Raw genomic sequence first — 21313 nt, forward strand, 5'->3', positions numbered from 1 at the left:
TCTCATGTTCTGGTGTTATTTGATCCCAGCCTTTGATCTATAAATTCATCTATGACCATGTTAATTTTAAGTGGCACCAATCTGGTTACATTCAATATTAGGTGGTATCCATTCTTCCTCTATATGTCTGTCTTTTCCAAATTGGTTCCCATGCTATAGTCAGAATTCCAGAGAGCAGGGCCCAGCACCGTGTCCCCAAACAGCTCTTGTCTTACCTCCGTCTCAAAGCCCGAATAACAGGAGAAACCCTTAGGGCCCCTTTTGAGTTAAGAGCCGGAGCAGCCTGTCCCGGATCTGTTTGGTCCTCACCCCATAGATGATGGGGTTTAGCATGGGGGGCATCAAGATACACAACCTCGAAATGAGAACGTGGAAATGCAGGGGCACATTCTGGCCAAAGCGGTTTGTGAAGGAGATGAAAAGCATGGAGATGTATAAGGCCGAGATGGCACAGATGTGGGAGCCGCAGGTCCCAAAAGTCTTGCGCCGGGCATCCTTTGTGGGGAGCCGGAAGATGGCCTTGAGAATCTGGGTATAGGACACAGCAATAAAAGTCACATCCAGCCCCATCACACAGAGTAGCACAAAAAGGCCATAGTAAGTACTCACACGAATGTCAGCGCAGGCCAGGCTCACCACACCTATGTGAGAGCAGTACGGCTCAGAAATTACGTTGGTTCTACAATATGGCCACTGCCTTGCCAGGAGGGGACAGGGCAATGTGAGTATGACACCACGCAGCAGCACGGCCAGGCCGATCTTGGCTACAATGGAGTTCGTCAGAATGGTGGAATGTCTGAGGGGATCACAAATGGCCACGTAGCGATCGAAAGCCATGGCCATGAGTATCCCAGACTCCATCGGTAAAGTGCACTGAAAGAAGAACATCTGGGTGAGACAAGCACTGAAGTCTATCTCTCTGGAATTGAACCAGAAAATACTCAGCATTTTGGGCATAATAGAGGTATACAGTTCTAGGTCGATGACGGCCAGCATGCAGAGGAAATAGTACATGGGCTCATGGAGGCTCGGCTCCATCTTCACAATGAACAGGATGGTGAAGTTCCCCAAGATGGCTACGACATACATGGTGCAGAAGGGGATGGAGAGCCAGACATGAGCCGTCTCCAGGCCAGGGATGCCCTGCAGGATGAAGGTGGAGGGGTTGGTGAAGTTGTTTCTGCTGGAATCTGACATGGAGAAAGGGAGAAAGTGTCCAACTTGGATGCAGAATAGTATCACAGGAATATCCCTCTGATGTCTTGTATGTGCCCAGAGTCTCAGGTGATAGTCACTGTAGAAACACCTGCATGGAGAGACAATGTTCGTATGAGACACAACGTGCACTGCTGGCGGCTGTTCTCATGGGTGGAGTGTATTGGTCACACTCCACACACTGACCAATGACATTTTGACTGTTCAGAGAAGTGAGGCATGAACAACCACTAATGCCCATTCCACATTTTATGATTCTCCATGTGTCAATAATGCCAATGTGTTGTACTGCAGGAAACACAAGTGTGGATATTTGTGATACGTCTTTGTTCCTTAATGCCCAGGCTACAGCGTCCCTGCTGTGGTAAGTTCCCAATTTACCCAGTTTCTAAAAATCTGAGAGTGGGGAAACAGCAAATCAAGAAGCGTACTGGGGCAAACATGCCTATCAGAACACCCCTCGGGGAAGCACCTGGCCATCATTGCTGGTAGCTCAATGGAATCAGCTAGTGATGCAGAACCGTGCCCAACACAAACACTGTTCAGTTGCTAAATTTATTGGGTAGAGAATTACCTGGTGTGGAAATTCCCTCGGTTTTGGTCACCAGTCACTCAGAAGGGCTGAGCAGATGAAAAGAGAGTTTCCCAGATTGGCTATGAGAATGGAGTTGGCTGCCCTTTGAGGACAGATGGAAAAGCCTGGGTGGCTGTGTCTAGATTGGCCAGTTTTTCTGGAAAATCAGCCGCTTTTCTAGAAAAACTTGCCAGCTGTCTACACTGGCCGCTTGAATTTCCGCAAAAGCACCGACTTCCTACTGTTAGAAATCAGTGCTTTTTGTGGAAATACTATGCTGCTCCCGGTCGGGCAAAAGTCCCTTTTGCGAAATCTTTTGCACAAAAGGGCCAGTGTAGACAGTGAGATTTGTTTTGCGCAAAAAAACCCCGATCACAAAAATGGCAATCCTAATTTTTTTGTGCAAAAGCGCTTCTAGATTGGCCACGGACGCTTTTCCACAAAAAGTTCTTTTGCGGAAAAGCGTCCGTGCCAATCTAGATGCTCTTTTCCGAAAATGCTTTTAACGGAAAACTTTTCTGTTATAAGCATTTCCGGAAAATCATGCCAGTCTAGACAAGGCCGGGATGTTTAGAGAAGAGACAAATGCGCACACATATGACAGAGGACCCTGGACTTCGGAAAAGCAGACTTTGACTCCATCAGAGAACTGATGGGCAGGGTCCCTTGGGAGGTTAATATGAAGGCGAAAGGAGTCTAGAAGAGATGGCTATATGTGAAAGAAGTTTTATTGAAATCACAGGAAGAAAGCATCCTGATGCACAGTAGGAAAAGCAAATACGGTAGGTGACGAGATTGGCTTACCATGGAAATCCTTTGTGAGGTTAAACACAAATAAGAAGCTTATAAGAAATGGAAATTTGGACCGATGACTAGGGAGGAGTATGAATATATTACTTCAGAATTCAGGGGAGTAATCAGGAAGGCAAAAGTGCAACTGGAGTTGCAGGTGGCAAGGGATGTGAAGGGGAACAAGAAAGTTTTCGACAGGCATGTTGGCAATAAGAACGGTGATCAGAGAGGCTGTGGGGCTCTTACTGCGGCTACAGTTTTTTTCAGAAGTACAGACACATTTTTTCGGCATCCTTGTCAACTTTGTTTCACGAGGACGCAGGGATGAGCTGAAAAAAGGTTTTTCTCGCATTAGGCCCCTTCTGACAAAAGAAGTGGGAAAAAGTTGTGTACCTTTTTCCAGAAAAAAAAACGCACTCTAGACACAGCCTGGATGAGGGAGGTAACCTAGTGACAGATGATGTGGGAAAAGCTGAAGTACTCGATGATTTTTTTGACTTTCTTCCTAGATTAAGTCAGCTCCCAGACTATTGCTCTAGGTAACGCAGTAGGGGAAGGAGGTGGCCAGCCGTCGGAGGACAAAAAACAAGTTAAGAACTATTTAGAAAATCTAGACATGCACAAACCCTTGGGGCCAGATTTAATGTATCATCAGGAAGAGGCCAGGACAGGCACCGATGGATCCGGAGCGCTGGCTGAGCGGGGCCCGTGCACACACAGGGTTTGATACAGTCACATGCAGGCTGCAGGCAAAAGGAATCTGAGGCGGATCCACAAGGCCAGGTGCAGAGTCCTGCCCCGAGGCCAGAAGAACGCCAGGCCCTGCTAGCGGCTGGGGAGGGACTGGCCGAGCAGCCGTTCTGCTGCCCAGTGGATACAAGTCAGATAACAACCCCCGCTACCAGCCAGAGCCCTGAGATGCCGGGGAGGAGGTGACAGTGTCTGGACAGTGACACACAGCCGGCTGCTGAGGGCTTGACTCAGTTCAAAAAATGGGGAGTTTTTTTTCAAGGGGTGAGGGGGGTCGAGTAAACTACGAGCTGTGGCCAGAGAACATTGTCCTGCCTTGTCCATCTACTAGCATCTTTCACCCGACAGCATTCACTTTGCACCTGAAATGAGGCGGCCTTGGGCTGCCCTCCGCACTCTATAACACTGAGAAAAAAGTCGTCCCTTGGGTCAGGGCCTCAGAACGTTCAGTGTCTGTGCAAAGCGGAAAGGATCCGACTTATTGTCTATCCCACCACGCCCGCAGGCCGCTGGGTGTGTGGAGCAGCCAAGCGCCTCAGCCAGAGCTGGTACCTGTGAGTTCTGCGAAGGACGTGTCTTCCCTGGGAACCCCCTTAACACAGCCTTGTCCTGCACCTCTCTCAGCCCAGCATCCCCACGCCCACAGCCAGCACTGGGCTGTGCTCTGGTTATAACCCAGCTCTGGGAAGTCCTGGGAGGTTCACTCAGCCTCTGGGGAGAAGCAGCATCTGGATGCAAAAAGGCTGGCGAGCAGAGAATTTCTAGCCAATGACCCTTTCCATGTCTGGGCTATTTATAGAGCTGGAGAAGTAAACAGCAATTAAGGGCCCTTCCCAATAGGGATGGGACCTCCAGGGCTCAGTCGGAGGAGATACAGCTATCTATCTCCTAGAGCTCAAAGGGACTTTGGGAAGTCAATAAGTCCAGTCCCCCACCCTCATGACAGGACCCAGTGTCACCCCTGACATAATTGACCCACATCCCTAACTGCCTCCCTCAAGGCTGGACTTCACAACCCTGCATTTAACAAGCCAATACTCTAACCACTGAGCTAGCCCTCCCCGTTTTTTGTTGGCTGCTCTGTGCAATTATGTACATTGTAAAAATATTGCTGTCTATTAAGAAAACCTTGGATAATACCTAGGTCTCCCCAGGCCCTTGTAACCCGTAAATGCCCAGGCAGGCTAGGTAGAGAGAGAACATACAGTTGTAGAGACAGATGACTGAGGGGAGTGAAAACCACTTTCTGCAGGCACATGGACCGTCACTAAGGATCTGTCTACACTGCACACTAAGGCTACATCTAGACTACATCCCTCTGTCAACAGAGGGATGCAAATCAAGCACATCAAAATTCCTAATGAAGCAGAGATTGAAATATCCCACGCTTCGTTAGCATAAACATGTCTGCCACTTTTTTTCAGAACAGAGTTTTTTAAAAAAAAACGGCAGTCTAGACGAGGATATGTTGAAAACAAAACCCCTTTTTCGAAAGAGCCTGTAAACCTCATGTTTTGAGGAATACAGGATCTTTCGAAAGAGGATTTATTTTCGACAGATCCACGTGTAGCCTGCCATTTTTTTTCGAAAAAACTCCATTTCTAAAAAAGCGGCGGCCATGTGTATGCTAATGAAGTGAGGGCTACTTAAATCCTTGCTACATTAGCAATTGCGATGCACCTTATCTACATGTCTGTCGACAGAGAGGTGAAGTCTAAACACACCTTATTTAGGAAAAAGCAATTCCAAATTTATTTTCCAAAATAGCTTATGTCAAAGTAGCGCTTCTATACATGAAGAGTCCATCAAAATAGCACTGAGCTGTTTCCAAACACAGCCTGCATATTGATTGGACTATCTTGCATTTTAGGTCACCCAGAACCACTTCAAGCAGGGCATCAGGTAGGTGGTTATTTCCTGGAGCTGCTGCCTGAGGCTGTCTGAGATGCATGTTTAAAGGGACCCCCCTGAACAGCTCTTCTCAGGTTCTTCTGCTTTCTTGCCTACCTCTCCGAAGGACAGCAAAGCATATTCCCTGTATGTTTTGGTCACCTTTTTATGGGACACCACAGCACTCCCTTCTAGGGAGCTGGCACTGCCTCTGGGCAGGTGACAGCCCCTTACTGTCATGCTGTAGTTTCTGCAGCAGTTTCTGCAGGCTGCCCTCCTGGCCCTGCAGGAACACGACCCCCAAATGTCTGAGGAGACCCTCAACCTCTGTCTGGGAGCACAGCTCTTCCAACTGAACCCCATTGTACACTGTCACTTCTGGCAGCTGGACACCAATTCCGACTGGTGGGACCGGCTCGTGATGGAGCAGCGGTGGCTCTAGAATTTTCGAATGAGGATGGAGACATTTCTGGAGCTATGCGCCTGGTGTGGTTGGGGGGAAGGGTGTGGGGCTAGGTGTCTTCCCAACCGCTTTGTGATTCTCTTCTTTGTTTGTCTCCTTCTGAAGGTGGTGAGGTCACAAAGCTGGCCCTGGCAGCCTCCAGTCATACCACTGCTGCCACAACATGACATCTGGCCAGCATGGTAGACCCTTGAGCTCCTCCAGAGCCCTGAACCCCTCCCAGCGATCACTCTGGGCTGTCGGCTCCCAGGAGCCTGCCAGGTGACAAAAGAGGCATGAGCCATCCAGCTCTGGGGTGGAGTTCCTGGCCCTCGTTGCGGTGTGGGGCCATGAGGAGAACCGACATCTATAGCCACATGGCCAATAGCCTGGCCACCAAGGGCCACATCTGGACCCAGGAGCAGGTAGATATGAAAGTAAGAGTTCTGCCAGGACTACACTAGGGTGAGGGAGCGCAGCTCACACTTCGGGGCAGAATCCCACTCTTGCCCCTATTATCAAGATCTGCACTGAATCCTGAGGGGCGGTTCAGCCCCTTCCCCACCCCTGGGGGTAGACGCTGGGCTGGAAACAACTATTGTTGCCTACCAGGGGCTAGAACCAAGGAGGAGGAGGACCCCAACACAGCAAGCACCAGTACCTCCGTCACACTAGCGCCGGTATCCCATGACCTGGATGTGTCCCAGGCACCCTCCAAGGCCAGGGAGGGAACATCAGGCAAGTGACCTTTTTTTTCCCACAGAGACAGGGTGGAGGTGGCGAGCGGCAAGGAGCTGGCCATGCTGCTGTAGTCCGTGCACGTGGATACACGTGCTGCACCATTCTGCACCCCACAGCCCCAGGAGGCTGCATCTGAGCACCCCCGGGCTCCTGCTCACAGGTTCGAGGAAGGCCGCCCATATGCACACTTCAAACACCTACCATGAAGTAGGTAAATGTCTCCATTTTACAGATGGGAAAATGGACACAGCATAAACGGATAATTGTTTTGTGGAAGCCGTAAAGGTGGTTGACGGCAGAGCGGATTTAGAATTCTGTGTCCCAGCCCCAAACTGAATCCACTAATCCTACCCCAAAAAGCCCTCTAAAAGTTGAAAATGCTGTGTAGACGCTTACATTGTTATTTCAGAATAATAGTTGTTATTCTGAAACAACGGTGAAGTGTTAATGCACCCTAGGTGACCAGGGATCAGTGATTCTCATCAGTAACTATCATCACCCTGGATAGCAGCTTTCCCCACAGGATCTTCATAACACCAAGCAAAGGAAAGTCACTGTGAGCCTTTCCCTTGTATTCAGACAGGGAAACTGAGGCACAAGCTTCTCCAGGGTCACACGGCTATTGAGTGGCAGGATGACAGAACCACAAGTCCTGACTTCCCTATAACCATCACAGACTCACTGTCACACTGAGGGGGCAGTTGACCCCAGCTCTGGTGTGTTGGGTGTGTTGGGTGAGAAGAGAGGGGTTGGCTCAAGGATCTGGCGCCTTTCTTTCAAGGGGAATCTGAGGATTATAGAAGAATCTGGATTGTGTGAGCCTCCCGCTCTAGGGAGGGGGAACCTTGAGAAACCACTCAGAGACCTGCCAGCCCTACCCCAGGTGTTTTTCATATAGACTCCCACAACAGAATGTTAGGAATCATTAAAGAAGGAATAGAGAATAAGAGAGAGAACAGCTTATTGTCTCTGTATAAAACCATGGTACAGCCAATTGGAAAAGGGTTAGAAAAGGGCAACAGAAATGATTAGGGATTTGGAATGGTAGCCGTAGGAGGGGAGATTAATAAAACTGGAGCTTTTCAGCTGAGAAAAGAGGAGACTAAAGGGAGATGTCTATGAAATCATGACTGATGTGGAAAAAGTGAATAAGGGAAAATTATGTACTTAATCTCATAATATAGGAACTAGGGGTCACCAAATGAAATTAATAGGCATCAGGCTTAGAACAAAATAAAGGAAGTTTTTCTTCATGCAGCGAATAGTCAACCTGTGGAACTCCTTGCCAGAGGATGTTGTAAGAGTAGAACTTTAAAAGGGTTCAAAAAAGAACTAGAGATATCCATGGAAGGTAGGTCCACCAATGGCCATGATGGGTAGGAATGGTGTCCATAGCCTCTTTTTGTCAGAGGCTGGAAATGGATGGCAGGAGAGGTATCACGTGTTGATTCCCTGTTCTGGTCACTCCCTAGGGGCCATCTGACATTGGCCACTGTCAGCAGATGGGATACAGAAATATATGGACCTTTAGTCTGACCCAGTGTGGCCATTCTCATGTTCTGATGTTATTTCTCCCAGCCTTTGATCTATAAATTCATCTATGACCATGTTAATTTTAAGTGACATCAATCTGGTTCAATTCAATATTAGGTGGAATCCATTCTTCCTCTATATGTCTGTCCTTTCCAAATTGGTACCAATGCTATAGTCAGAATTTCAGAGAGCAGGGCCCAGCACCATGTCCCCAAACAGCTCTTGTCTTATCTCAGTCTCAAAGCCCGAACAACAGGAGAAACCCTTAGGTCCTCTTTTGAGTAAAGAGCCGGAGCAGCCTGTGCCGGATCTGTTTGGTCCTCACCCCATAGATGATGGGGTTTAGCATGGGGGGCATCAAGATACACAAGTTCGAAATGAGAACGTGGAAATGCAGGGGCACGTTCCGGCCAAAGCGGCTCGTGAAGGAGATGAAAAGCATGGAGATGTATAAGGCTGAGATGGCGCAGATGTGGGAGCCGCAGGTCCCAAAAGTCTTGAGCCGGGCCTCCTTTGTGGGGAGGTGGAAGATGGTCCTGAGAATCTGAGTATAGGACACTGCGATAAAAGTCACATCCAGCCCCATCACACAGAGAAGCACGAAAAGGCCATAGTAACTACTGACACGAATGTCACCACAGGCCAGGCTCACCACACCTATGTGTGAGCAGTACGGCTCAGGAATGACGTTGGTTCTACAATATGGCCACTGCCTTGCCAGGAGGGGACAGGGCAATGTGAGTATGACACCACGCAGTAGCACGGCCAGGCCGATCTTGGCTACAATGGAGTTCGTCAGGATGGTGGAATGTCTGAGGGGATCACAGATGGCCACGTAGCGATCGAAAGCCATGGCCATGAGTGTCCCAGACTCCATCGGTAAAGTGCACTGAAAGAAGAACATCTGGGTGAGACAAGCACTGAAGTCTATCTCACTGGAATTGAACCAGAAAATACTCAGCATTTTGGGCATAATAGAGGTATACAGCACTAGGTCGGTGATGGCCAGCATGCAGAGGAAATAGTACATGGGCTCATGGAGGCTCGGCTCCGTCTTAACAATGAACAAGATGGTGACATTCCCCAAGATGGCTACGACATACATGGTGCAGAAGGGGATGGAGATCCAGACATGGGTCATCTCCAGACCAGGAATGCCCAGTAGGATGAAGGTGGAGGGGTTGGTGAAGTTGTTTTTGCTGGAATCTGACATGGAGAAAGGGAGAAAGTGTCCAACTCGGATGCAGAATAGTGTCACAGGAATATCCCTCTGATGTCTTGTATGTGCCCAGAGTCTCAGGTGATGGTCACTGTAGAAACACCTGGATGGAGAGACAATGTTCGTATGAGACACAATATGCACTGCTGGGGGCTGTTCTCATGGGTGGAGCGTATTGGTCACTCTCCACACACTGAACAATGACATTTTGATTGTTCAGGGAAGTGAGGCATGAACAACCTACTAACGCCCATCTCACATTTTATTATTCTCCATGTGTCTGTAATGCCGATATGTTGCGTTGCAGAAACATGAATAATTATCAAGAGCAAACACATATGTGAATACTCATTATACGTCTTTGTTCCTTAATGCCCAGGCTACAATGTCCCTGCTGTGGTAAGTTCCCAATTCACTCAGTTTCTAAAAATCTGAGAGTGGGAAAACACCAAGCAAAGTCACATATCAGGGCGAATGTGCCAAGCAGAACACTGCTCAGGGAAAGGCTTGGGCATCATTGCTGGCAGCTCAGTGGAAACAGCTTAGCGATGCAGAACTGTGTTCAACACAAACACTGTTCAGGTGCCAGAGAAACGGGGTGGAGAATTACCTGGTCGGGACATTCCCTCAGTTTTGGTCACCAGTCACTCTGCAGGACAGAGCAGATGGAAAGACGACTTCCCAGATTGGCTATGAGAATGGCGGAGGCTGCCCAATTCAGACAGATAGACAGGATCCCCTGGGATGCTAACATGAAGAGGAAAGGAGTCCAGGAAAGCTGGCAGTATTTTTAAGAAACTTTATTGAAGGCTCAGGAAGAAACTATCCCGAAGCAAGGTAAGAAAAGCAAATATGGTAGGTGACCAGATTGGCCAACCATGGAAATCCTTGGTGACGTTAAACACAAAAAGGAAACTTATAAGAAGTGGATACTTGGACAGATGACTAGGGAGGAGTATAAATATAGTGCTTAAGAACTGAGGGGAGTAATCAGAAAGGCAAAAGTGAAACTGGAGTTGCAACTAGCAAGGGATGTGAAGGGTAACAAGAAAGGTTTCTATAAGCATGTTCGTAACAAGAGGGTTATCAGAGGGAGTGTCGGGTTCTTACTGAGGCAACATCTAGACTGCAGAAGAATGCATCTGTTCTTCCAAAAAAATTTTCTGCATTCCTGTAAACCTTGTTTCATGAGGAGGAAGGGATGAGCTGAAAAGGGTTTTTTTCCTAACATTTCGCCCTTTCAAAAAAAGAAGCCGAAAAAGTATGCGTATCATTTTCTAGAAAGAAACCAACTCTAGAAAGAAAGAAACCAACTACACTGTCTCCTTAAAAGCCTCCCCACAGCTACTCGGGAACAAATCCACACAGAAACACCTTCTGACCCCCGACCAGGATTGTTCTATCTACTTCCCAAGATCCATAAACCTGAGCACCCCGGACATCCCATCATCTCTGGTATTGGCACGCTCACTACTGGTCTATCCAGCTATGTAGACTCTCTTTTCAAACCCTTCGCAACCAATACCCCCAGCTATCTCCGAGACACTACTGACTTCCTAAGGAAACTACAAAACATCGATAACCTTCCCAATAACACCATCCTTGCCACCATGGATGTAGAAGCTCTATATACCAACATCCCACATGAAGACGGATTACAAGCAATTAGAAACACTATCCCAGAGGACACTACTGCCAACCTGATAGCAGACCTATGTAACTTTGTTCTCACCCACAATTATTTCCAGTTTGAGAACAACTTATACCTCCAGATCAGCGGCACAGCCATGGGTACACGCATGGCCCCACAGTATGCTAACATCTTTATGGCTGACCTAGAACAACGTTTCCTCAACTCCCGTCCCCTTTCACCCCTCCTCTACCTACGGTACATCGATGACATCTTTATGATCTGGACGCATGGCCAAGAAACACTGGAGACATTCCACAGAGATTTCAACAACCTATACCCCACCATCAACCTCAGCCTGGACCATTCTACACGAGAGATCCACTTCCTGGACACCACAGTACAAATCAACAATGGAAAATTAGACACCACTCTCTACAGAAAACCCACCGACTCATACAGTTACCTACATGCTTCCAGCTCCCATCCAGAACACACCACACGATCCATCATCTATAGCCAAGCCCTTCGATTCAACCGCATCTGCTCTAACCCCACTGACAGAGACCAGAAACTTCAGGATCTCTACCAAGCATTTATAAACCTCAACTACCCACCTGGAGAAATAAAAAAGCAAATTGAAAGAGCCAGACAAATACCTAGAAACCATCTACTTCAAGACAGACCCAAGAAAACCAACAATAGAACACCACTTGTCATCACCTACAGCCCCCAACTTAAACCTGTCCAACACATTATCAATAAACTATAGCCTATACTGGAACAGGATACCATACTCCAAGAGGCTCTGGGAGACAGACCCATAGTCTCCTATAGACAACCACCTAACCTCAAGATGATTCTTACCAGCAACCACAGGACATACCACACTAATACCAACCCTCGTACTTTCCCTTGCAACAAACCCCGTTGCCAGCTTTGTCCACATATTCATTCTGCTGATACCATTATTGGACCTAACCAAGTGAGTTATAAGATCAAGAACACATATTCCTGCGCATCCAGAAATATAATCTATGCTATCATGTGCCGAAAGTGTCCGTCTGCTATGTACATTGGACAAACATCTCAGATACTTCACCAAAGGATTAATGCCCACAAAACAGATATCAGACAAGATCCACAAAGAAAAAACAGTTGCTTGCCATTTTAACCAGAAAGGACACTCTCTCAATGACTTAACCACCTGCATTCTGCTACAAAGACCTTTTACATCTGCACTTGAAAGGGAATCCTCTGAACTGTCATTCATGTTAAAATTCGACACTCTCCAAAAAGGAATGAACAAACACTCAAACTATCTTACCCAATACCAAGATAGCTTCCCCAATTATCACCTCTAATACCATTAACTCACAAACATCCCACTCTCCCCACTGTGAAAGGAAGGTATTGAGGCCTACCCAGAATATGTCAAATGAGCACCAGTTTAATTGTAAGTGGAAAGGAAAGGCAGCACACTCAGATACAGGAGATAAAAATAAAAACAAAATTTGATTGGTTGACCAACAATAACCCCGCTTTTAGGGAAGTAAGTAACTCAGACAGCAGTATGCAACAAAGTGCTGATTACCCCAAATGGAGCAGACGAAAGTTTTTTGTAAGGGCAGAATGAGACAACAAAAATCTAACGTCAGCAATTGTCAGGCGAGTGGAGGAGTACCAAAATACCGAAACAGGGTATATAAGGTGGGCTGAAACAGACCACGAGCGGACGGGTTGCGAATCCGAAAAGCCAGGTCTGATCAACCAGGGCTCCCTCCCCGGCGCTGAATCTCGCTGCCGTACGTAAGCTCCGAAAGGGGAACAAATAAGCTCCGAAAGGGGAACGAATACCGGTCGTAAGTTGCAACGAAAAATCCAAAGAAAGGAAAAACATAAAGAAAAGAATATCTCCTGAATCTAAGCAATGCTTCTATCTTTCTTAACGTGAGTATTATATAACTGTTAACTCCATAAATTTCTTAAAGGTAACTCAGGAGGGTATATCAGTAGGAGAAGTTATTATTTCTTGTTATTTTTAACTGTACTGTTTTTCTACTTTTTCTTTGTATATTATATTGTCTTAAAAGAATCAAAAATAATGAATTGATTTAAATGGAAAATTGATTATAAAGTAAATAGAAAAAATAAATAATCTTTGTTTAACCCTAAAAAGAAGTATTCCTCTCTCTGTGGTTTCAAATCCTTTAAAGAACCAAACCCGGTTACCGAATATCATCAATATCTAATATCTAATATCATCAATTCACAGACACTAACCTTCCTTCCTCCCCCCCCCCCACATCCCCCTCCTGTTCTGAAATGTGATTTGTCCTTATCATATGTGTTCATTTTTTTTAATTGTATCCTTTGGTATATATGGTTGTGACTATTTTCTTCCACTATTTGATCTGAGGAAGTGGGTCTGGCCCACGAAAGTTCATCATCTAATAAACCATCTTGTTAGTCTTTAAAGTGCTACATTGTCCTGCATTTTGCTTCAACTCTAGACACAGCTGAGATGAGGGACATAACTTAATGACAGATAATATGGGAAAAAATGAAGTACTCAATGCTTTTTTTGCCTTTTTTCACAGTTTAGGTCAGCTCCTGTGCAAGGCAACACAGTATAGGAAAGAGGTGGACAGTTCTTCATGGAGAAAGAACAAGTTAAGAACTATTTAGAAAAGCTAGACATACACAAATCCATGGGCCCGGATTTAATGCATCCAAGGATACTGAGGGAGTTGGCTAATGTCATTGCAGAGCCTTTGGCTATTATCTTTGAACATTCGTTAAGACTGGGAGAGGTCCTAGATGAATGGAAAAAGGCAAATGTAATGTCTATCTTTAAAAAAGGGAAGAAGAACAATACAGAGAACTACAGACCGGTCAGTCTTACCTCAGTCCCCGGAAAAATCATGGAGGGATCCTCAGGGAATCCATTTTGAAGCACTTGGAAGAGGGGAAAGTGATCAGGAATAGTTAACATGGATTCACCAAGGGCAAGTCATACCTGGTCAATCTGATTAGCTTCTATGATGAGGTACCTGGCTCTGTGGATATGGGAAAGACAGTGGACGTGATAGACCTTGACTCCAGCAAAGCTTTTGATATAGTCTTCCATAATATTCGTGTCAGCAAGTTAAGGGAGTATGGACTGAATAAATGGACTGTAAGGTAGATAGAAAGCTGGCTAGACTGTTGGGCCCAACAGGTACTTATCAATGGCTCGATTTCTGATTGGAGGTCAGTTTCAAGCGGATAAGCCCAAGGATCGTTTCTAGGGCCAGTTTTGTTCAACATCTTTATTAATGACCTGGATGAGGGGTTGGGTTGCACCCTCAACAAATCTGTGGATGATACTAAACTGGGGGAGAGGTAGATACGTTGGAGGGTAGGGGTAGCGTTCCGAGTGACATAGACGAATGGGAGGATTGAGCCAAAAGAAATCTGATGAAGTCCTGCACTTGGGATAAAAGAATCTCAAGCATTGTTACTGGATGGGGACCAACTGGCTAAGTAGGAGTTCAGCAGAAAAGGACCTGGGGGTTACAGTGGATGAGAAGCTGGATATGAGTCAACAGGGTGCTCTTGTAGCCAAGAAGGCTAATGGTACGTTAGGTTGGATTAGGAGGAGCATTGCCAGCAGATCCAGAGAAATGATTATTCGCCTTTTGTTTGGCACTGGTGAGGCCACATCTAGAGTATTGCATCCAGTTCTGGGCCCCCCACTACAGAAAGGATGTGCACACATTGGAGAGGGTCCAGTGGAGGGCATCCAAAATGCTGAGGGGGCTGGAGCACATGACCTACGAGGAGAGGCTGAGGGATTTGAGCTTATTTAATCTGCAGAAGAGAAGAGTGAGGGGGGATTTGAGAGCAGCCTTTAATTCTCTGAAGAGGGGGTTCCAAAGAGGATGGAGAGAGGCTGTTCTCAGTGGTGGCAGATGGCAGAACAAGCAGCAATGGGCTCAAGTTGCAGTGGGGGAGGTCTAGGTTGGATATTAAGAAAAACTATTTCCCTAGGAGGGTGGGGAAGCACTGGGATGGGTTACCTAGGAAGATGGTGGAATTTACATCCCCAGAGGTCACGATTTGACAAAGCCCTGGCTGGGATGATTGAGTTGAGGTTCGTCCTTCTTTGGGCAGGGGGCTGGACTCGATGACTCCTGAGGTCTCTTCCAGCCCTGGGATTCTATGATTCTAAGAGAAGAACAAAATAAAAAAATGGAACTGATGACCCTCTCGTGGAAAAACAGATCAATTCCAAGTAAAAAAAAATCCTTAAAAAACAATAACAATAAATAGTTCTGTAGCAACTTAGGGACTGACAAAACATGTAGATGGTTTCTAGCTGTGCTCCACTTAGGAAGGAACAAACAGTTCCATACATATAAGATGGGAAGCGACTGTCTAGGAAGGAGCATGACGGAAAGGGATCTAGGGGTCATAGTGGACCACAAGTTGAATATGAGTCAATAGTGTGATGCTGTTGCAAAAAAAGCAAATATGATTCTAGGTTGTATCAACAGGTGTGTTGTAAGCAAAACTCGTGAAGTCATTCTGCCGCTCTATTCTGCACTAGTTAGGCCTCAGCTGGAGTACTGTGTCCAGTTCTGGGCGCCACATTTCAAGAAAGATGTGGAGAAATTGGAAAGGGTACAGAGAAGAGCGACAAGAATGATTAAAGGTTTAGAGAACATGACCTATGAAGCCAGGCTTCATGAACTGGGCTTGTTTAGTTTGGAAAAAAGAAGATTAAGGGGGGACATGATAGCGGTTTTCAAATATCTAAAAGGGTGTCACAAGGAGGAAGGAGTAAATTTGTTCCTCTTGGTTTCTGAGGACAGGACAAGGAGTAATGGGTTTAAAGTGCAGCAGGGGAGGTTTAGATTGGACATTAGGAAAAAATTCCTAACTGTCAGGGTGGTCAAATATTGGAATAAATTGACAAGGGAGGTGGTGGAATCTCCCTCTCTGGAGATATTTAAGAACAGGTTAGATAGACATCTGTCAGGGATGGTGTAGACGGAGCTTGGTCCTGCCTTGAGGGCGGGGGGCTGGACTCGATGACCTCTCGAGGTCCCTTCCAGTCCTGTTATTCTATGATTCTATGATTCTATGGTTTCACGAGCTATTGTGGGCACAACCCACTTCTCAGATGCATGTAGTAATGGCTCCAGGATGCAAATAAATCGCAGAAAAAGAGAAGGGATGGGGGGGAAAAGTGAAGGAAGAAAAATAGGAAAAAGTCTTGTCAATTAGAATGTCCGTGCTCAATGAGGCTAACAGAGTGGGCTGTAAGTATCTGGTGCTTGGCTTTCGATGTCATTAGAATGTCAATTAAATTAAATTAAACCGAGTTCTGGAGCTTCTGTCTCCAGCTGGTTTTTGAAATTGCTTTGAAGTCACTTAAAGATCCATTAATGAGTGCGCGGGCAAGTTACTATTTCGAATGTCATAGAGACTGACAGAGCTAGAAGTTTTGTTGATTGCACCGGCAGGTTCCTGAATAAGCATGATGGAGATGTGGTGAGTGGTTGCTGGAAAACATTACTGCCAGGTTAGGGGTTTTTCTGTTGGTGAAGATTGTCCTGTCTCCCAAGGCCTGTGAGAGAAATACTCACAAAGCAGCACTTTGACGGACTCATGCGACGTGAGGTGCTGAAATACATTCCCGTCTATTCAGTCAACAAGGCTGTCAAACAGCATCTAACAGGGGGTACGTCTACACTACAGCGCTAATTCGAACAAACTTAGTTCGAATTAGTTAATTCGAACTAAGCTAATTCGAACTAACGCGCCTAGAACTAAAAACGAGTTCGAATTAGCGTTTTGCTAATTCGAACTAGCATGTCCACGTTAAGTGGACCCTGAACCGGGGTTAAGGATGGCCGGAAGCAGTGCCGGCAGGGAATCAGAGGAGGACTTAGAGCGTGGAGATGCTGTCTCAGGCTAGCCGAGGGCTGCGCTTAAAGGGTCCAGACCCCCACCCCGGACAGACAATTCTCAGGGGTGTCCCGCTTGCAAACCAGTCCTGGCTTGGAGTGCCCGGAGTGCCCACACTGGGCACATCACAGCACTCGGCCATCAGCCCGGCTGCACTTGCCGCAGGCTGCCATCTAGGGAGAGGGGACAATTGGGGGGCTGCAGGAGAGCTTCCACCCCCAGAAGCCCGCAGAGCCAGACCAGTCCTCCCCATCGGCGGCTCGTACCCCATTCCTCCCTCACCTCCTTCCACTTACCCTTCCCTAGCCCCTTTTCTTGATGTACAAAATAAAGGACAATTGTGTTCAAAAATAGAATCTCTCTTTATTGAACAAAACTGGGGGAGACTGGGAAAAGGAGGGGGGAGAGGGGAAGAGAAAGGCTGGGAGAGGGGAGGGCAACTACAATGATCAGGGGTTGGGAACAGATCCCATATGAAGAGAGGCTACAGAGACTGGGACTTTTCAGCTTAGAAAAGCGGAGACGGAGGGGGGACAGGATAGAGGTCTCTAAAAGCAGGAGTTGGGTGGAGAGGGTGCATCCAGAAAAGTTCTTCATTAGTTCCCATAAAGAAGGACAAGAGGACACCAAAGGAAAGGAATGGGTAGCAGGCTTCAAACTAGTAACAGAAAGTTGTTCTTCACAAAGCAAAGAGTCAACCTGTGGAACTCCTTGCTGCAGGAGGCTGTGAAGGCTACAACTAGAACAGAGTTTAAAGGGAAGTGAGATCAAGTCATGGAGGCTGGGTCCATGGAGTGGTATTAGCCAGGGGGTAGGAGTGGTGTCCCTGCCCAAGGTTTATGGAAGGCTGGAGAGGGATGGCACGAGACAAATGGCTTGGTCACTGTCTTCTGTCCATCCCCTCCATGGTCCCTAGGGTTGGCCGCTGTCAGCAGACAGGCTACTGGGCTAGATGGACCTTTGGTCTGACCCAGGACGGCCATTGTAAGCTCAGGGCTCAGGGTCGGGGGTCTCAGTGGACCCCCTTGATTTTCATGCACACCTGCTCCTGGGTGGCCAGGCTGGCAGCTCTCCTGCCCTAGTCGGCCACTTTCCTGTGCCTAGTGCGGAGGTCGTGGAAGAGGTCCACGATGTGTGCACTAGTCCAGGTGGGTGCCCGCCTCTTGCGGTCCCGGGCAAGCTCCTGGGAGCCACCAGCGTGGTCCTGGGAAGAGGGGGGGGGGCTGGGGGGCATCGGGTGCAGGGTCTGCTGCTGGGTGCTGGCAGGCTTGCACCTGGCACGGGCACCGTAGCCAGCCCGTGCCCCTTTAAGGGGTCCGGGGCCGGGAGGGGGGCATAGAGTTTCCTTGGTGTTGGCCAGAGTGGCCACCAGGGAAAGCTGGGGAGGGCTAGCCTCCCACTAGTTCGAATTAAGGGGCTACACACCCCTTAATTCAAACTAGCTAGTTCGAACTAGGCTTAATCCTCGTAAAATGAGGTTTTCCTAGTTCGAACTAAGCACTCCACTAGTTCGAATTAAATTCGAACTAGCGGAGCGCTAGTGTAGCGCCTATTAAAGTTAGTTCGAACTAACATCCGTTAGTTCGAACTAACTTTGTAGTGTAGACATACCCATAGAAACTTTGAGTCACAAAACCAGGGCTTGTGAAAAGAGCAATCAACAACATCTCATTTGCACCCAGAGGTGCGCAATCAGATGGCATCAGAGCCAGTGCTTTTTAAAGACAAATAAAAGGCAGAAGTGTGTTAAATAGAAACCATTAAAAATAAACAGAACATTTGCAGAACTGGCCAGGTTAGGACACCATTGAAAATCTAGTCTGGGATTAGTTAGTGCCAGTCACCAGCATAATGCATGGAAAACTCCTCCACTAATACGAGTGCACATCTGGCTGAGAAGGGAACTGTGCAGATGCAAGAGACTTGGATTTCTCTGAAGCATCTGATGTAAGAGGGAAACCTGACAGACCAAAAATTGACACCAGCAATACCAGTAGAGCTCTGTAAAGTGGAATGACGTCTGGTCACTCCCAGATCCCAGACAGCCGATGGCCATGGGCCCCTGTCAGCCAATGGGGCTGTTTACAGCAGGTCCCTGCAGCAATCACTTGTAGGCCTTGAGCTCTTACATAGTTTTATCAATGAGCAGGAAGCAAATGGAAAATGTCTGGAGATAAAATCCATGCCTGAGCCAAGGCCGACAGAGGGGTTACCAGGAGGAGCCCGGGGCAGGCACCGATGGATCCGGAGCGCTGGCTGAGCGGGGCCCATGCACACACAGGGTTTGATACAGTCACGTGCAGGCTGCAGACAAAGGAAATCTGAGGTGGTCCCACAAGGCCAGGTGCAGAGTCCTGCCCCGAGGCCAGAAGAACGCCAGGCCCTGCTAGCGGCTGGGGAGGGACTGGCCGAGCAGCCGTTCCCCTTCCCAGCAGATACAAGTCAGGCAACAGCCCCCACTACCAGCCAGAGCCCTGAGATGCCGGGGAGGAGGCGACTGTGTCTGGGCAGTGACACACAGCCGGCTTCTCTGGTCTTGCTCAATTCTTGCTCCCAGGGGAGATTTGCCTCTGAGGATCTGACTCAAATCTGAGCCATGGCCACAGAATGTTCTCCTGCCTTGTCCATCTGCTGGCACCTTTCATCCGACAGGATCCACTTTGCACCTGAAAAGCAGCTGCCTTGGGCTAGAGGCCACGCGCAAAGAGGGCCATTTTAGCCAATAACTCTGGACCTAACACCTCCTCCCCTGCGGCAAGGGCCCCAGAACAGCTAGTGGCTGTGCAAAGCAGAAAGGACCCCGACTTACTGTCTATCCCACCACTCCCACAGTGCACTGGGTGTGTGGAGCAGGGTTGCTCTTCAGCAGGATGCATCGCTCAAGAATGGAAGTTAGATCAGGTTTCTGTGAGTGCTGAGAGGGACGTGTCTTCCCTGGGAACCCCCCTCAGGCAGCCGCGTCCTGCACCTCTCTCAGCCTGGTATCTGCAGCAGCGTCCGGCGCCAAAAGCCGACACAGGTCTGGGCACTGCTTATAACCCAGCTCTGGGCCGTTCCGGGGGTGCGGTCACTCAGCCTCTGGGGAGAAGCAGCATCTGGATGCAAACAGGCTGGGGAACGGAGACTTTCTAGCCAGTGACTCTCCAGTGACTCTTTCCTTGTTTGGGCTTCTGGGCTATTTCTCCAGCTTCAGGAGTAAACAGCAATTAAGGGGCCTTCTCTTGGGCTCTGGGCTGAGTCAGAGGACTTGGCTGCTCTGCGTGTTTATGTACAGAGTAAAAATATTTCTGAATACCAAGAAATCTGTGGATAATACCTAGGTCTCCATCGGTCCTTGTACCCCGTAAATGCCTGGGCAGGCTAGGCAGAGAGTGACTATACAGATCTAGAGACAGATGACTGTGGGAATTCATTAAGGATATGTCTACAGTGCACACTTATTTCAGAATAAGCTATTCCGGGATGTATTTTGAAATAGCCCTTCTATACACAAAGTCTACGTCTAGACTGGCATGATTTCCGGGAATGCTTTTAACAGAAAAGTTTTCCGTTAAAAGCATTTTCGGAAACGCACGTCTAGATTGGCAGGACACTTTGACGCAAAAGCACTTTTTGCAGAAAAGTGTCTATGCCAATCTAGACGCGCTTTTGCGCAAAAAAGCCCCGATCGCCATTTTCGCCATCGGGGCTTTTTTGCGGAAAACAAATCTCAGCTGTCTACACTGGCCCTTTTGTGCAAAAGTTTTGTGCAAAAGGGACTTTTGCCCGAACGGGAGCAGCATAGTATTTCCGCAAGAAGCACTGATTTCAGACAGTAGGAAGTCAGTGCTTTTGCAGAAATTCAAGTGGCCAGTATAGACAGCTGGCAAGTTTTTCCGGAAAAGCGGCTGATTTTCCGGAAAAACTGGCCAGTCTAGACACAGCCAAAAAGTCCATCAACATAGCACTGAGCTCTTTCAAAATAAAGCCTCCATATTGATTCAACTAACTTGCATTTAAGGCCACTCAGAACCACTCCAAGCAGGGCATCACGTTGGCAGTTACTTCTTGAAGCTTCTGCCTTTGGCTATCTGAGACACTGGACAACTGTTTCCAGGTTCTTCTCCTGCTTGCCTACCTCTCCGAAGGACAGCAAAGTATATTCCCTGTATGTTTTGGTCACCCTTTTATTGGACACCACAGCACTCGCTGCTATGGAGCCGGCGCTGCCTCTCGGTAGGTGACAGCCACTTCCTATCATGCTGTTGTTTCTGCAGCAGTTTCTGCCGGCTGCCCTCCTGGCCTTGCAAGAACACGACCCCCAACTGTCTGAGGAGACCCTCGACCTCTGTCGGGGAGCACAGCTCTTCCAGCTGCACCCCACTGTGCACTGTCGCTTCTGGCAGCTGGACACCAATTCCGACTGGTGGGACCGGCTCGTCATGGACCAGCAGTGGCTCCAGAATTTTTGAATGAGGAAGGAGAGCTTTCTCGACCTGTGTGCCTGGCTCACTTCTGCCCTCATTCTACGGGACACACGATGAGACCCACCATCCACCTGGAGAAGCAGGTCGCCATCCCTCTCTGGAAGCT

General features: G+C 47.9%; 2 protein-coding genes across 2 annotated transcripts; both read right to left on the reverse strand.

Moving 5' to 3' along the window:
• Positions 1-249: 249 nt before the first annotated feature.
• Positions 250-1197, reverse strand: LOC142830765 (olfactory receptor 52E2-like). The gene has a single exon (XM_075937688.2). The coding sequence runs from the start codon at positions 1195-1197 to the stop codon at positions 250-252; it is 948 nt and encodes a 315-aa protein (XP_075793803.2).
• A 7005-nt stretch (positions 1198-8202) lies between these two features.
• On the reverse strand, positions 8203-9150 carry LOC142827561 (olfactory receptor 52E2-like). The gene has a single exon (XM_075923146.2). It carries the CDS (start codon positions 9148-9150, stop codon positions 8203-8205), a length of 948 nt encoding a protein of 315 aa, XP_075779261.2.
• Positions 9151-21313: the final 12163 nt, after the last annotated feature.

The sequence above is a fragment of the Pelodiscus sinensis genome, chromosome 1 (assembly GCF_052426305.1).
Source record: "Pelodiscus sinensis isolate ZL-2025 chromosome 1, ASM5242630v1, whole genome shotgun sequence".
In the NCBI taxonomy this organism is placed as follows: Eukaryota; Metazoa; Chordata; order Testudines; family Trionychidae; genus Pelodiscus; species Pelodiscus sinensis.